Below are 17,370 nucleotides of genomic sequence, written 5' to 3' on the forward strand. Positions count from 1 at the left end.
ACATAACATAACATAACATAAAACATAACATAACATAACATAACATAACATAACATAACATAACATAACATAACAGTAATCCGTAGGAGTCCTGTTCCTTCCGCTGTCACCTGTTGGGCAATGTCTCAGACTGGGGTTGGGGCTGGCAGGGCTTTTCCGGAGTCCCAAAAGTGGTCAAAGGATACTTAAGGGGTGGGGGGGGGGTTGTGTGTGTGTGTGTGGGCTGCCGGCCGGGGAACGGGGCGTGGGGAGAGGGAGGGAAGCAGGACTTCCCCTCGTTCTAGCACTACAAGCGGCTGATTTCCCCGAAATGATGCTCCGCCGGCAGCATACTCCCTTCCGCGCTCTGATTGGACGCGGCGCGGACTCCCCGCCGCTGATTGGGCGCGGCGCGCGCTTCTGTCCCTTGCCCGGGGATTCCCGAGGGCCGGACGGATACATACAGGCGCTCCTGGTCCAGCGGCTGCAGAAGCCGCGTTTCTCTCGCCAGGGAAGGAGCTCGTTCGCGCAGCAGAGGAGCGCTCGCCAGATCCTCCCGGGACAAGAGCAGGAAGGTGGGTTGCAGCTCAGCTCCTCTCAGAGAGACCTCAGGGGACTGGCTCGCTTAGTTAAGGGTGCACAGGACCTCCGCTCCAGGTTTGCAGTCCTACGGCTGCACACTAGCTTGGGAAGCCCAGAGGCAGGACTTCTGCACCGACCGTGCTTCCCCGTTCTCCGCACGAGAACGGTCGGCTGCACGGGGAAAACTTTCTCGTCTTCTATCGGGGAGCGGGCGCGCCGCGTGGGGATCGAGGAAGCGGGCGAATGGGGCGCCTCTAGTACCGCTGAGATCGCTGCAAGCCGCTTTCTCAGACAAGCGTGTCCTCAGTTTCCTGGAGATCAAAGGCGAAAGGCTGCAAGCAGCAGCCGGGCTAAGTTTAGCAGAGCAAGCGGGGAGTTTAATGAGTAACTTTTTTTAAAAAAAAACCATCCTGTGTGAATGATCCTGCAAAAGTCAAGTGCCGCTGTTTTCATTCAGAGCCAGTAGTTTAGCTGCCTTTGCAGGGTGATGGGGGAAACGCGGGGTGGGGTAACAGCGGGGCGCCCGCTAGGCTTCTACCTGCAAAACCAGCAACGCATCTGGAGGCGCCTTGAGGTCAGCCAGATCTCATGGTGAAACGAGGCAATCAACAGAAGGCAGGAGAGAAAATCCGGATGCAGAGCGCGCACGGAATCTAGTCCAGTGCTCGCAAGATCCAGGCCACGTGGGCGTGGCTCCTTCCTGACTAGGATGATTCTTGCTGTAGTGAAATGTTGTTTTTAATTGCATCAATAATCGTTTCTTTAGCTAGGGTGCAAAAAGTTAATAGGCCAGCTTTTTTTTTTATGTAGTGTTTCCCAGGGGAAATTTGCTAGCAACATGAGGGATAGTACTGGGTGGTGTTAGTTATTTTGTTGTTATACCAGGAAGTAAAGTTCGTAAAAAAAGAGAGAGAGAGAAGGGAAGGGAAGGGAGAGAACAAAACTGTATTTAGCTGTTTTGACACCCTCCCTCAATGCGAAGAGGGATCGGCAGAAAAGATCACCCGGAATTTTGGGACGGGCTGCAGGTCTTAAGGACTAGGAAACAACAGGTACAGAAAATTTTCTCCGTCTCCGAAGAAAATCTGCTGAAGGAAGTGGAACTTAATTTTTCTGATTTTAACAAAAAAAGTTTGAAATTCTCCTCTAAATATTAATTATTTATCGAGTTTGGAGCAAAGGAAGGGCAACATCATATTCCAAACTTTAAAAGAAGAAATGTACTGCTCACTCCTAGGCATGTTTGCTGGTAAACTCAGGGGAGTTCCCTATACAAGAAAGCTTATGTAAGATTTACAGCCCAAATGTGTTCCTGTAACTCTAAAACAACAACAAATGAATGGCAAAACGAACCCAACGCAGTGAGGATACATTTTTTGCTTCCTTCATAAATATATATGTGTGTGTGTGTCCTTACTTCACTTGGTGGAATACAGGAGCCATGGAGGTTAGTTTAGCACATGTATTATACTTTGCAGCGAGCTATCAGGAAGGCAGCCAGAACAAAATTCCTCTGCATAAGAACGATATCCGCTTGTAGAATATGTGGAACTGGCACTTAGCTCTGTGGAGCACAGGGCAGCTCTTCTTGGGCCTTTTGTCTTAATTTTGAAGGGCTGTAATCGCTGTGTTGAATACAGAAGCTTGTTCCTCTTAAACTAGCTATTGGAGCAGCAGGCCATCTCTAGGGAGCAGGAGACATTCTGGGACTCTTTATAGACCTTTCCGATGAAGGGCATAAACAGTGAAATCTGGAACTTCCTTAGAAACTCTACATTGTTACAAGGTCTGTTGGTCCCTCTGGCCCCAATCCAGAGGAGTACATGTAGGAAATTGGCAAGGCTTGTGTTGACTGGTGCCAAGTGGCAACTCTCCCCAATGTATCTCCTGCTGCCTTATAAACATCCCCCTGAGTTTATAATATGTGAAACAGCCTTTCCTTCTCCTTAATAGCTGTGGTTAAGTCCCATCAATGGAACTGAAGCAGTTAATTGTGCTCATCCCATCTTCCTGAATCTTTAATCTGAACGTAAGCTCCATTGAATTGAATGGGATTTGCTTCCAAATCTGTTTGTGTGCAAAATGCTTTACAGTTCTTCATCCCTTTCCCACAGTATGTCTATGGGGGAAGGTTGCTGCAGCTTATTTTACTTTATTATGGTGGAACGCCCATTATATGCAGTGCCTTAGCCCTTTGGTTGTTTCCAAATATGTCTTGCCCTTTCTAGTACTACTGTGTTAGGATTATGTTGAGGTAACTGGCGGCTGTCGCCTCTGGAGGTGGTTTCTGCTGATTTTCTTAAACGGCTTTTAACCAAAAGACAACACTGACTCATACAATCACGCAGTCTACACAATACAGACGCAGTTTGGTTAAAGTAACCCACGCTGCCAATTTTCACAACTGTGGAATGGACAGGGCAGTTCACAAACTAGAGAGTGTACAGCATGCTGTCAGATGCACCAGTGGCGATGAACAGAGGACAGTGTTTTTAAATTGTATTGCAAGGGATACTAGATCCCCCTAGGAAACCTACCGTGGGATTCTTCCAAGAAAAGATCAGTAATGGCAGAGAAGCCTCCATGTGATTCAGTTTACCCACAACTACCAGTCTTCCTTTGCTCTTTGTAAGGTTCTTGTGTAGTCACAGCTGCATTTACGCAGAGCAGCAATGAGGCCCAAGAGGCCTGATCCATGTATTTCATGACTGAACTGCATGTGTATGTACAAGAACATACTCCACAATTCTCTGCTGCGCATAGGAGTCTTGTGGCTGAAACGTGATGTGGAAAAGCATTCTCTGAAGTTAGAAAGCTTGAAAACTGTTGGAAGGGTATGTGGTTAAAGCCATTTCCCGCTGTTTGTCCACAGCATCTAGGAATTGGAGGCATGTTGCCTGCGACTACAAAGGTTGCATTCCTAGCTTTTGTAGCTTATTAATATTGACGGATCCAACCTTCACAATTTGTCTTGTCTTTGCACACACACACACACACACACACACACACACACAGCCATCTGCAGCAGTGGCAGTGACATGTGAAAGTTGGTTGTGTAGATAGTGAAGAAATACAAGTTTTAATGGTTCCAGTGTTTTGAGAGGTAGGGAAAGAATGAGGGGGAAATTTCTTTCTGTACATGGAACGGGTTAGTCTTCTCCATGTACTCCACCTTCCTTTGTCAGCTTTTTCTGCACAAAAAGGCTTCAGGTTCTCCAGAATTTCTTCTTTGCCCAATGTATGTAGAATCTATCGATCGGATGTGCTAATGAGTATATCCAGTCCTTTCAGTTAACAGTGCCATGGATAAATTTTCTGTCCTTCAGAGCACAAAAGGATTTTCTTACAGTAACAAATATTTGCTCAAAATAGAGTAATGATTCCTTGAGTGTGCAATGATTACTTGGTTTGAAAGGACCAAGAAACAGCAAGCAATATGGTCATCTTAAGTCACATTACACATTAGCTGCCACCATTCAGTTTTAACTGCAGAAAAATAATAATCTCTTGCTAATTTGTCTGAAGCATGGCACAGTTAACAAAACCAATTTGCCTGAACAGGGAAACAATTCTTGGAAGACTACAGTGGCTACAGTTCCGCAATGAATATTTGAGGTAGTTGTGACCACAGGATAGAACGCCCATATGATTGGAAGAAGTTGTGTTGAATAAAAGCATACTTAAATTTATTAGGGCCGTGGGTCCAAGGAACCTGGGTCTTATCCAGGGTCCCACAGTGAGAAGGGCAGTAACGGCAGATTGTCCACTGCTTCCAATCTTCCTTACGGAGATGGAGGCCACCCTTCCAGTTCTAGCCGGGAAATGATAACCTCGGCAACAGGCCTGACTGGTGCCTTCTGTGAACAAAGTGTGCAGCCTAGACATGCCCTAACATCCTTGACAGTGCATTGGGGATCTGCTGCAGACAGCGGCTTGGGAATTCTATAGCAGAGATGTTGATAGGAGAGAAGTTTGAAAACCATTCCTTCAGAGTCGCCAGACGCCAGCAGATAATATGCAGCACGTTATGACCTTTACTTAATTCGACACAGGCAGCAAAGTGGGTGGTATTCAACTGAGTTTTGCTCAGAGTGGAGCCATTGCAGATAACAAGCGAGCTCCGTTAATTCCAGCGGTTTCCAAGCATTTAACAACAGCATTTTGGACAAATCCAACCCTGAAGTGAAAGCTTTACTGCCCCTGAGATGGCAACACTACCTGAAGGCAGCCTCTCTACCTATTTCTAAATTACTCCGGTATGTCCTTAGATACCACCATCGGTCAATATGCAACTGACATTCTGCATTCTGCATGGGTTCAGCTAGCAAAGTCAAGATGAGAATTTTAGTTAGTGTCTTACAAGATTGGGGCTGGGGGTTGGAGGAATGATTCTGGAACACTGGGGAACTGAAAACCCATGTGGTTTTAATGACAGGGGTGTTGGGTTTAGAAAGAGAAAATTCAGGTTGAAATCCCTCCCCTCAGCCATGAAGATGTCTGGATTGCCTTTGACCAGTCACTGAACCTATTCATTAAGGGGAATAAAATAATATAACCCCTAGTTCCTATGCTATAACTAAGAATACATTTAAAGCATTATTATTCCTGATTCCACTTTGCTTTCCCTCTGTTGTTAACCCTATGTTTTAAATTGTAAATTCCTAGGGGCAGGGGTTCTTTCTTCTTCTTCTTCCTCCTCCTCTTCTTCTTCTTCTTCTTCTTAATTAACCATAGTTACATCGGTACATCAAAGACTATTTATAGTCTGTAGATCAAACTCATTAAAATAAAAATTCCAACGAAGTATATATCTTCATAAATTTAACTTCCCGTTCTTCTCAACATCTTTTCACTCTAATAAACCTATTACCTAAACTTATCAGTAAAATCATGATAAAATATTAATATGCATCTATGTGTATATATATCTATTTAACCCATTTAACATTTATTTGCAGAGCTTATTCAAAAGTTGCTACTGAATTCAGATTGCACCACTTATTTTTTAAGTAACTCTTTAGAGGTTCCCAGGGGCAGGGGTCTATATCATGTCTTCTTGCATTCTATAAAAGACCGATTTGTATAAAACACAGATCTCTTATAAGTCTGAATTGTGTAAAAACATATCAATTCTAGTAAAATTCTATGAATAGCAGGCATTTGGCCCTTCAGAATTTTGAGTCTTCTTCTAAGCTCAAATTATTTTTCCTTCAGATCCAATATGCCACAAACAAGAATGCGCATGAGGCCTTGGATGGAATTGCAGATTAATTCCAATAAAATTCCTGGACTCCAATGGATCAATAAGGTATGGGTTTCTTTTTCATTTTTCCTCTGACTTTAAAAATATTAGCCTTCTGTATTTTTTGCTTTTAAGTCCAGAAGCAAATTTCAGAAAAATAAAGAGAGCTCAGCAGCTGATTGTCTTTGACAGTAGTAAATGTTGCTGAGAATTCCATATCTAGGAAAATGAAATTATCCAATGCTCAAGTGACACAAGTTATCATCCTAAGAGTTCTATCCCACTGTCATACTTAGAGTAGACCTAAAGCTATTGTAAGTCCATAGACTTCTATAGCTCTACAGTGAGTCTAAGTCGGATACAACCCTAACAATTTAATGGTATCAAGCCTAAAAAGTTGGGAGGAACTTGGCATGCAAACCTAATTAAAAGTGATACTGTATAAACCTCACCTCAGTGAATGAGTTGCTGTAGCTGAGATTTAATGCTGATTCTTACTTTCATACTCATTAATAAAAGAAAATAAATGCTAAACCCTCTTGAGATGTGTAAGATCACCAAGCCAGTAGGGTTCTCTGTGGTTAGCATCCCCAGAATACTGTATGGAACAAAATCATACGTCAGAGTCTGTTGTACATGTTGTTGTTATGTCGTATTGTAGAGAAACTGCACAGGCAGGCAGAGAAATACCAATCAAATTGCAATACTTTCAGTTCCTTTGACTTCTTGGGTTGTTCTTGATACTGTTTTCCATATGTAATTCAGGCACGCCCACTAAAATCTGTACTGTTGAATTGTAGGATGAAAAGTTGTTCCAGATCCCATGGAAACACGCGGCCAAGCATGGCTGGGAGCTGGAAAAGGACGCCTGCCTTTTCAGAAACTGGGCCATTCATACTGGTATGGGCCATTGTCAGGGCCATTTGTTTTCTACAGTGTCCTTCGCGTAGGCACAAGTGAGGCCAGTACCATTACATTTCTGGGGAGAGTGTATTTACATCAGTAAAAGAGGTAACTACTTTAAGCCCCGCCTCTCCCCCCCCCCCGGGTCACATGAATGCTTGCAGCCCCTGGGTAGGCTAGACAGGCCTCCTAAAAGAGGCACAAGCACCAGACTCATTAGCCAAGTGTGGCTGACATTGTTTGGTTTGTTTCTTTTTAGGATGTAGTTATGATTATCGTTACCAACTGCATTCATGTATATTTCACTGTTGCAAATGGCCTTGAGGCTTTTTTTGGTAGAAAGCGACAAACAATATTATTATTAAAGTTTTATCAGCCGCCCGATAAACAAGAGCTCTTTAGGCAAAGGGAAAAGTAAAAACAAAGTAAAAATCACAGTTGTAAAGATCTGGGCAGACTCTCCAGCTATCCACAAGCAAAAAGAAGTATGTACAATAACATTTGCTTGTGTTCGAGTTACTTTGAGTCACACAGGCTGAAATGTATCCGTATTTACTTATTTTTTAGATGAGTCAGTATTGAGCACCTGCATATGATGGTTGAGTTTTTAGGCTGTGAGTGCCTGGATTGGGGCCTTAGTGGCTATATCTGGATTAGGTTACTCAATGCAGATTTATGTTGTCATTATATAGGGAGGTACAAACCAGGCGATAAAGAACCTGACCCTAAAACCTGGAAGGCAAATTTCCGTTGCGCCATGAATTCATTGCCTGATATTGAAGAGGTGAAAGACAAAAGCATCAGCAAAGGTTCCAGTGCTGTCCGGGTCTACAGGATGTTGGAACCCTCAGCAAAGTCACCAAAGAAAGGTATGTTTGCAAGTCATTGAGAGGGACCATTTCCAAAACGGAATACATATTCACTGAGAATAAGGCTATGTCTTGTCTTTAGTACCACAGACTGCTTGGCTCTGAATACCCACCATGGGAAAGGGCTTGTGGGTTTCCCCACAGGTATCTGATTGACCACTGTAGACAAAAGATGCTGAACAAGAAGAGAATTTGATCTGATTTATCAAGGCACTTCCTACGCTCTTAAAGTTGGTTTTCCGAATGCCATAAAAACTCACTCTTGGCAAAAGAAGGGAACTCAGTACAGAAGGTGTTTACCAGGCAAAGTCTTGCGGCTTCCATGACAAGGTCATCACATGTTTGCTTTTATGGTCTGTGAAATTCTACAAAAAATAATGGGGAATCTTTGTTAGGGATAGAGCCTACAAAGCATACATGAGAATACCACAAATGATTCAGGTATTTTAAGTTACTTTGTACCATAAAACTGATGACACCTGAATTTGTTGGTACTGTCCATGTTCTCTGCAGCTTCTCTTTCTTTCTCATAAATGCATTTCATTGTATTAAATCTGTACACTTTTGTTTTTCGTTGGCAGAGAAGAAATCAAAGTCCCTGAAAATCAAGAATGCAAGAAAGGTATGTATTTACCCTTTATCGTCAAGCAAGTGAAACATTCACATGGAACTCAAAGCCTGTGGATAACTCGATCCTAACCTAGAATGGGACAGAGTTCATATTCAGGGAACTTCCAAAATACTTCTGACAGAGTTCACACCTTCCTTCTGCCATCACCACTCAAGCTTTGGCTGCTTTCTAGGATTGCAACCCAGGAGCTTCCACAAAATAAAACAGATAATTCCATGAACCAAAACCTAGAAGCTTCCACAAAATGAAATGGATAATTCCATGAAACCAACCAAAACTAGTCTTAGAAGAGAAGCACTGACAGGTTGCTTGTGCCAAAGTCTTTTGCATGTGTAGTGAAGTTGGGAAATCTTGGTATGTTAAACGCTGGTTCACACAGATGTGAGGCATTGTGGGAGAGATAAAATTGTGGCCTTCCGGGGAGTGGGTATTTGGTCTCTTTAAATGTAAAACTCCCTGTCTCTAGAAGTGTGAGTCAATTACATCTTGACTCTATCCAGGATGAGATGTTATCTGACTCTGGCACAGCTGGGGGCCTGAGTGTGGATTGGGTTGTAAAAAGGCACAGGAGGCTATCAAGTAATTTCCAATTTAGGAGCCTGGTAGGTGTAAGAGAAGCCTGGGAATGGAGGAAGAGCCTTTTGACCTAGAAGCTTCCACAAAATGAGATGGATAATTCCATGAAACCAGCCAAAACTAGTCTCAGAAGCGAAGCACTGGCAGGTTGCTTGTGCCAAAGTCTTCTGCATGGAAGACCCATTTTAAAGGGATGCTTATGGCTAAAATTAGATTTTAAAAAATTCATGGGTCATCTGTACTTGAGATATGGATACTCCAGATTGGTTTAAGTGATGCTTTCAGCACACACACACACACACACTCTCACACACACATATATAAATACACACACACATCTTGATAAAAGAGGTCTTTGTTTTCTGCAGTCAGTGGACGATTTCAAGACAGAAGAGACAGTCAGTGCAACAAACAGCATTCAGCTGCCGGACGACCACAGTAGCTATGTGCTTCCCAGGTACCAACCAGAGAAAATGGAAGTGGGGAGCACATTAGGAGGTGAGCTACAACTTGAGTCATCTGTTTCTGTGGTTTGCACATGATGTTCCTATTACCCCAAATGAAACAAGATGAAGCCTTAAAACTCACACCCCAACATACTCCCAAATGGTTGCTATTTGCCAGAGAAGATGGGTCATGGGTGGTCAAGTTTCCTGCTATTTATTTATTTAGAGTGCCTATATCCTGCTTTAATATCCCCAAGAGAGGTTCTCATTGTGACTTACCAAAGTGTCTCAAAAGAAAAGGACATGGATAAAGTGGGATTATTTATTTATTTATATCCTCTCTCCCTATCTCTCTCCCCCCCCCCCAGTTTGCTTGGAATGAAACTGTTTTCAACTATTTGGTGCAATCTTAGGAAAGAACCTCCTTCATAAGGATTCTGACATAGTTTGTATGATTTTTTTTCAGATCTCTCCTCATGTAACTTAAACCCTACTGACTGGGGATGTTCGCTGGAGCATCAGTTGCCGGACAGCACAAACGACTTGTATACATTTCAAGTGTCGCCCATCACATCCTCCTCTGATGGTTGGTGTTTCATTGTTCATAAGTGTTGGGGCAGCTGATTGATCAGAACTGTGCTAACAGAAAGAACCCAAAATAACAGGATGGCAGGATTTATGTAACCTGGAAAGGGAATGATTCTTGTGCTAGCTACAATAGTGTAAATCCTACAGAAGCCAGTAAAGTTGCTTGTGTAAATAAGTGGTCAGTTTTATATTGTTTGGGTCATGCGACTAGAAGTTATGGTTGGTGGTAGAAGATAGGAAAACACTTGTAATAAAAAATTAGTCTGCAAAAACTATTGAGTTTCATTGAGTGCCCTTTTTTCCTCCCTCTTCTTCCTACAGGAACCGATGAGGATGAAGATAAATTTGCATCGGGTAACTTGTATCAGGTAAGACGATCTTTCCTTTTCTGAAAGGCGCACACTGGAGGAAGGTGTTTTGCAGTCAGCACCCCTTCCTGCTGAAGCCCCCAGAGGAGGTGTTGCTTGTCAGAGTAGCTGAGTTGACATAAGGCACCTTCAGAGGGTCATATGAAGGCCCTGAGGTGAAGAGCCATAGCTTTGCATGCAGAAGGTCTCAGGCTTAATCCCTAGCTTCTCCAGGTAAGGCTGGAAGAGAGCCCTGCTTGAAAGCCCAGACAGCTGCTGTCAGGGCAAACAATAAGGAACTAGATGGATCAATGGTGTGACCCAGTATAAGGCAGCTTCCTATGCTTCTAAGGGCTTTACTCTTGCTTGGGCTAAACCATCACTAAGCTCTGACCACAGAAATCTGAGCTTGGAGCCCTGAGTCAAGCATGCTTATGGGGAGTTCAGCTGCCATAGGCGAGCATCCCATTGCTGCTCCTGCAGGCCAGGGAGCTGAAAGTCCTTTGTGGGATGAGAGAGAGGCTGGGTAAGCAGGAACACTCCCATATCCCGAGAGAGGCTCTGCAGCTGCTTCTCTGTTAGGGAGAATGAGCTGGCATTGCAGATGAGTAAAAACAGAGCATGCTTCCTGGGGTTTTTGTAATGTTACGTGTCTGAACTTGGCACAAGCGGTCAGTGCATCATTTCGTTCATTGAATTAGAGATGCAGAATAAGAAATGTGTTTGCTTCCATTGCCCTTTTCTATTTGGCCTGACCAAAAAGAAGTCACAAACGTTCATGCCGACAAAAATCTGCTGAATTACTAGTTACTGTATAACTTAATTTGAAAAACGGATGACAGTGGCTGTTGAACTTAACCAAATACCGATATGGACAGATGATTTAAAGTATTCCCCCCCCCCCATTTGTCTCCTAGGAGCTACTATCATCCACTTGGCAGCCAACCAGTGTTGGTGGGAAAGGTTTCCTGATCAATGAGACTGGCATGTCAAGTTTATTCTTTGACTTCAGCTTTCAAGAACAAGATGCTGCCATTGATACAACAAATGCAGGTATAAATGCTTTCCGTTTTACATTTAGAATACAGCCAAAGGCAGGAAAAATAATCTAGTTAACAGCTCAACTCACCAAGTGTGCACCCAGTGAATGTCCTTATGCCTCAACAGTGAGGATGCTAGGTCCAAACTGTGACATTTATTCATTTACATTTCTTTCCTATCTTGTCCTAGGGACAGGTGGCACATACAGCCATGTATGCTGTTTTATGTTAGGCATGGATGGCGGCGCAGAATTGTGAAGCTGCCATCCAGACACTGGGGCATCACTGCTGCATATTAGACAGGGCTGAGGCAAGGTGGCAGCAGGGTCAGGCCACATAGTTTCAGCAGCGGGACCACGGCTGCCAAGTCAGTGGAACCTCTGGCACAGCTGCGCAGCCCTGACTAGGTTGCTGGCTGCCCTGCCCCAACCCCGTTCAAGGAAGCGCAGCCATGGTGCCGGTGCCGGGAGGGTGCAACTCCACCCCACCACAAGTACCTCTATGACTTTAATCCTCCAAACAACCTTCAGGAAAGAGAGCGATTAGTCAGCAGTTTTGAGGCTAAGCAGCGAGTTCAGTCCACATGCGCAGGTCTCTAGACATTAATGGCACTATGCTTGGTTTGTGCTTTTTGAGCATTTGTGTATGCATGTCATCCAGTCGCCCAGTGATGAATATGTGTGTGTGAACCCGTACAGTACAGAATACAGTACAGAAGCCTTCAATCCGCAGGCTGTTCTCTTCTCTCAAGGGCTATCTGGGGCAGCCTTTGTATACTCAAGATATGGCATCTTGGTGCTGTTAAGTGATGCTCAGGGTAATGAAAGAATGTGGGGATACCACACCATTGATTCTAGAGGTTCCTAATTGGAACCTCTAATTTTCAAAACCACCAGAGCTTTGCAAAAATCTGCTTTTTCAGAGTACATATGGGTCATATAAATTGCCCATCTTCACATTATCATATCATGTTCTGGACCTAAGATGCATAAGCACATTCAATTGAGCTATTCTGTTGATTTATTTTAATGATGGCTTTGCCTAAAATCATGCTGCAGTCCTATACTGCAGTCCTTGTAGTAAATCTCTTGAACTAGCATAGAGAGCTTGCACTGCACTAGCTCCCTTGATATGACCTCTGGGTTTATTAGTGAGCAGTGATTAATTATAGACCTATGTTAGGTTTGTGAGGGTGGGGTGGTGGAGACTATAGCTCTTGGGATAAAATTAATAAAATAATAATAATAATGCTTTGCACTCACCCTATCCCCAATTAAATTGTGTACAATTTTTCCTTGTTTCTGCAGAAATTACATTGGACATGAAAACCAGCTTGGATTTCACATTGGAGTCCATTAGACCAAGTTTGCCCACCATACCTTGTAGCATGTAAAGCTGTTTTTTGTTTTTGTTTTTTAACCACTAAGGCTGCACAGTTTTATTTCTTTTGTCATCTGTGAAACTGAACCTAACGGGAAGCGTTGCTAATACTCTTTTCAATGTTTAGACCCGAAAGTCATATTCAAGATTACAGCATCTGCGAATGAGCAAAAATATCTTTGTGGTAGAACTGCGTCCCACTCCGTTGCTTGACTGTATCATGAGCCAATTAAGTCATTATTGCTGCTTTCCCACCTTAATTTGTTCCTACATTTAATATGATCAGGGCTCAAAGTATTTTAACATGCAATATACATGAAAAGGTGCTTTGCACCTTTAACAAAATGGCAGATATTTTAATCGCACCCATAGCTTATACTTGTCATCACTGCACACATCTGGAAGACTGGTGAGGCAATTACTGACCGAAGAAGTTTAGTACAAGTTTGTGCTTTTGCATTCAACCAAACATTTCCATGGGGATGTCCTTTTTTGTGATCTGAAGTCTCAGATCTGAAGTCTCAGATCTGGGCCGCAGTTTTGTAAATATGTTTCACTCAATAATATGTGAAAATCAGATACACATGTAGTTCTGTGTACTAGGCATTTCTGAATTTTACTCATAGGACATTTTAGTGGTTTCCTGACAACATATTTCAGTTTATTGTCATCCGTTTTTCAGATGGGCACTATGTTCCACTCTGAAATATCTAATGTTCTGTTTATTTATATGGTGCCATTATCAAGAATCATCTGAATGGCTATTGTAAAGAGTCAACAGAAGTTTCAGTAAAGTGTATACTTATGGAGCTACAAGATAAAGTGTTGGTCTCCATAAATCATCAAATCACTAAGTTGCAGCCTTAGTAGCTTTGTCCCTGTACATAGTTTTTGTATATAAAAGGTTTACAATTATTTTAATTAAAAAAAATGTATATTTTGTTTCTTGTTTTATTTCATGTTGGAGGTGCCCAAATGGGGAACAGTTTTTAAAAATATATTTATTATTTTTATTGAATTCTTACAACATATTACAACACAGACATATTTTTTGGTTTGCCTTGATTATGGCTGTACACCAGATTCAACTGAATGTGAAACTAAATTGGGTAAATTTGCATGGATCTTGGCTTTGGCTTAATTGGGCCGAGACCGTTCTGGGTTGGACCACCCAAAAGTGACCCAAGGCTATCTAAAATACAGGGTGGTCAGGGTGCAGGGGAGGAGAGGGAGGCATGCAGTCTTGCAAGAAAGTACCGTAAGCCTCTTTTATTTCACTGTGACTTCCTTTCAGTTAAACATGTTCAAGTAAGCCTGGCAGAAGGAAAACAAGACTCTAAAATAGCGTTGGAGTTACACCACCCCTTTTGCCAGCTTAATTCATGCCAGATTGCCAAAGTCCATGGCTGAACTGAACAGGTTTACGATCCAGCTTAATTCCCCACCCCAGATCTGTCCCCATCGTGTGGTTTTAATGGCAGTTTTAAACAACAGCAGAGGTTCGAGTAAAGCTTGGATGGACACTAAGTGTTTAAAAAACACCAACTGACAAGCCACCTTTAACCAGGAGAAATAGCAGAGATGCGTACAACGCAGACACCTAACACCAAAAAGCTAACACAGCCTTTCCAAATTATCTTCTTGCTGTAGTCAAACCTTGTTTTAAACTGCCACTGCCCCCCTTCATGTAACCTCCCTGCTTACTCATACCTCTGTCATTGTTTATACAGTGGTACCTCAGGTCACATACGCTTCAGGTTACACACTCCGCTAACCCAGAAATAGTGCTTCAGGTTAAGAACGTTGCTTCAGAATAAGAACAGAAATCGTGCTCCGGCGGCGCAGCAGCAGCAGGAGGCCCCATTAGCTAAAGTGGTGCTTCAGGTTAAGTACAGTTTCATGTTAAGAACAGACCTCCAGAACGAACTAAGTACTTAACCTGAGGTACCACTGTAATAACCACTTTCCCCCTTCTCAATGTTTATCCCTCCTGGGTTTTTCCCAAGCAGCCTGAGAGTGTACCTAAGTGTCAGCCTTTGCCCCTTCCCACTTCATGCCTCTTCTGGTTCTGGGAGACAACCTGGCTTCTTCACCAGCTGGACTCATCTCTGCCACTTGGCTTCCCTCCCCTGCTTCTCACTCTGCCATGGACTCTCCCTGATCACTAAACCCTGTGACTTCTTCAGCTTCCGACATGTCCTCTTCCCAGTCTTCTCCCTCTGACTGCTCATCATTGTCCCACCACCAATCCCTGGGCTTTGAGCCTTCTTCTCTTGGGGGTTCCCCAGCTGGTCCCCCCCCCCCACCATTCTTCAGCATCCAACCAGTCCATGACTATACCTCTCATTTGGAAATATAACCCAGTGGTTTTTGAAGTATCTGCATGCAGAGAGTTCTTGGCATGTATGATTGGCTGCCAACTCATGTGCCTGCAACTTCATGTTCTCCTGTGGCTTCACATTGCAGGGGGAGACTGTGAATGCAGAAACAGCTACTTTTCAGGGAGGTTTATATGCCATGACTCAACAAATCTCAAACTGATAAATTTCCTGTGCAGCTTGTGAGGAATCCCACTGTTCCCTAGACTTTAGTTACTGCCAAAAACAATTAGTACAGAAGGGTGTTGAAATGAAAATCTCCCACATACAGCAAACACGCTGATGGGGAAATTTGGACTATTCTTGCTGCCCCACACGAGGTTTGCACACTTCCTTGGTCTGCCTTTGCAAATTTGTCAGTGTGGCTTTTGAAAAGGGAATCTCCGCACATACAGCTTAGCTGTGCTGAGCAGACCCCCCCCCCCGCCTGAGATCCCCAAGGAGCATTCCTGATCATGTGGGGTGAATATCTGCATGCTATGTCCACTCCTCTCTCCATACATTGAGTGTATGCCCAGAGTAGGATCATCTGGCTCCCCAATAAATTTTCTGAATGTGATGGTGTCTACTGATCACTCTATCTCTTCCAAGCAGCTGTAGCATCTACATGTTTTGCGACCTATTGCACTGATGGCAGCAAGCCAGAACGCTTAAACTGCTCTTCTTAATATTGGAATCAAGCTTCCTTTGTGAACTATTGGCAACAAAAGTTGTCATTTCTGTTTGAGAATGTCCAGTTGTCCAATTTTAAAACCAGTGTTAAGAAAAACGAAGAGTTAGCAAGAGTGGAGTTTTTTCTCTTTAAAAAGTATGGAACAATGTTTTTCTACTTTGTCTTTCCACCCACGTTTGTTTATTCTTGTGACCTCAAAGTAACAAACAGACATTTCTTCACAGGGACTATGATATTTTGATAGCTACTAGACTTGGCGGGCAACAAAGGCTGCACCAGACTGAATGTTTGTCCATGTTTTACAAGAGATTTGCCATCAGAAGGCAGATTGCCCTGATGTGATTAACCTTTTATTCAGCAACATTTCACTATGAAGTCTTGGGTAGATTGTGAGAATAAGAATTTGCTTTTCGCCAAACTTTTATATCGCTTTTTGACATTTCTGTGCTTCCAAACATGAGAGGCACTCCTAACACACACACACACACACACACACACACACACACACACAGGAATATAAAATAACAAGGCAGCCTATTAAAGCATTGAACTTGTTTTAATACCCTGCCTCCTTCTGAAGCTAGCAACCATCGTTTCCTTGTTCAGATGAGGACACTATGGGCTCGTCCATGCTTCTGCTTATCCGTGCCTAGGAAGCATGGGTCTGGGTGGCTCTAGATTTCCTAGGAAGGAGTCTGAGCGGTTTTGCCTTTGCCCTACCACTTTCCCCACAGGAAACCCTTCTCTTTAGAGCTAAATCAGAACAAATGGCAATCCACGGAAAATCTGACTGCCATTTTACTGGGGAAAAGCAATGGGGCGAATGGAAGGGTGCCCTTGGGTTACCCAGAAGCTTCCTGGTTTAACTGCAATAAGGAAGGGACAAAGGGGTTTCATGTGGAGGGAGGGGGATGGCCTGTTCATAAGCCAAGATATGGTTCTCCAAACTGGGACAGTATATGCTGTGATGATTCACAGTATTCCTGTTTAAGTTGTGCCTCACCAAGGCATGTGGAACCATCTGCAGTTAACTCACATTAACAACAACAACAACAATAACAGTCAATTCAGGACCATTTCAATATTCAGATTTGCATGCCAGACTAATCTGTGTCTGGAGAAAGTTCCAGATGTTGAACGGCTCAGAGACTATCTTGTCAAAGGGAAGGGCAATTTCCCTTAACACAGCAGGATCAGTGAAAACACTTTTGCTTTGTGCTAACACTTTTTGCCAAGATTATTTCACACTATGATTGCCTGTTAAAACCAGATTTCAGCACAAACCCTTGTGCCCCTGTGTTTGTTTGCCCTTCCTTTGCTGGCACCTTACCCTTTAAGTATGTCCCCATCCCTACCACCAGGCAGCAGCCGGACGATTCCAGAGGAGACCATGTTTGGACGTGGCCTGGAGACTCCACTTCTACTGGAAGGAGCAGGGTGGAGCCTCCTCATTCACCTTTCTGAAGGGAGAGGAGGACAGCTACAGGGCCCCAGCCAGAATGAAGGGTAGGGAAACTGGGGAAGGCATAACATGCCCCTCAAGGTGGGGAAAGAAGGGCAGTGGAAGTCCAGAGAAAAGGCTGGAACAGGGAGCCCTCCAAACCTGGTTGACTGCGGTAAGGACCCTGGTCAGGCACTGGCTAAAGGCCCAGAAGCTCTGGTAAGCCTCTGATTAAGTCAATAAAGGCTGAATGAATGAACCAACACTACTGTGCTACTCATTAGCTTCCCTCCTC

At 43.5% G+C, this 17,370-nt stretch overlaps 1 protein-coding gene across 1 annotated transcript; it reads left to right on the forward strand.

Annotated features, from left to right (window-relative positions):
• Positions 1-398: 398 nt before the first annotated feature.
• Positions 399-13,523, forward strand: IRF1 (interferon regulatory factor 1). Its single transcript, XM_081851096.1, has 10 exons — positions 399-554; positions 5,776-5,869; positions 6,604-6,703; positions 7,399-7,575; positions 8,157-8,197; positions 9,151-9,280; positions 9,695-9,814; positions 10,138-10,184; positions 11,081-11,216; positions 12,511-13,523. Exons 2-10 carry the CDS (start codon positions 5,783-5,785, stop codon positions 12,594-12,596), a joined length of 924 nt encoding a protein of 307 aa, XP_081707222.1. The 5' UTR covers positions 399-554; positions 5,776-5,782; the 3' UTR covers positions 12,597-13,523.
• The last annotated feature ends 3,847 nt before the right edge of the window (positions 13,524-17,370 follow it).

This window comes from Podarcis erhardii (assembly GCF_964252035.2).
Source record: "Podarcis erhardii genome assembly, chromosome: 2".
NCBI lineage: Eukaryota > Metazoa > Chordata > Lepidosauria > Squamata > Lacertidae > Podarcis > Podarcis erhardii.

Bases quoted from the DNA above. Each gene is read 5' to 3' on its own strand.
- IRF1 (XM_081851096.1), top strand. From the start codon at position 5,783: ATGCCACAAACAAGAATGCGCATGAGGCCTTGGATGGAATTGCAGATT. The intron at 8,198-9,150 runs GTATGTATTTAC...TGTTTTCTGCAG, and splicing joins AAATCAAGAATGCAAGAAAG to TCAGTGGACGATTTCAAGAC. The intron at 9,281-9,694 runs GTGAGCTACAAC...ATTTTTTTTCAG, and splicing joins AGTGGGGAGCACATTAGGAG to ATCTCTCCTCATGTAACTTA.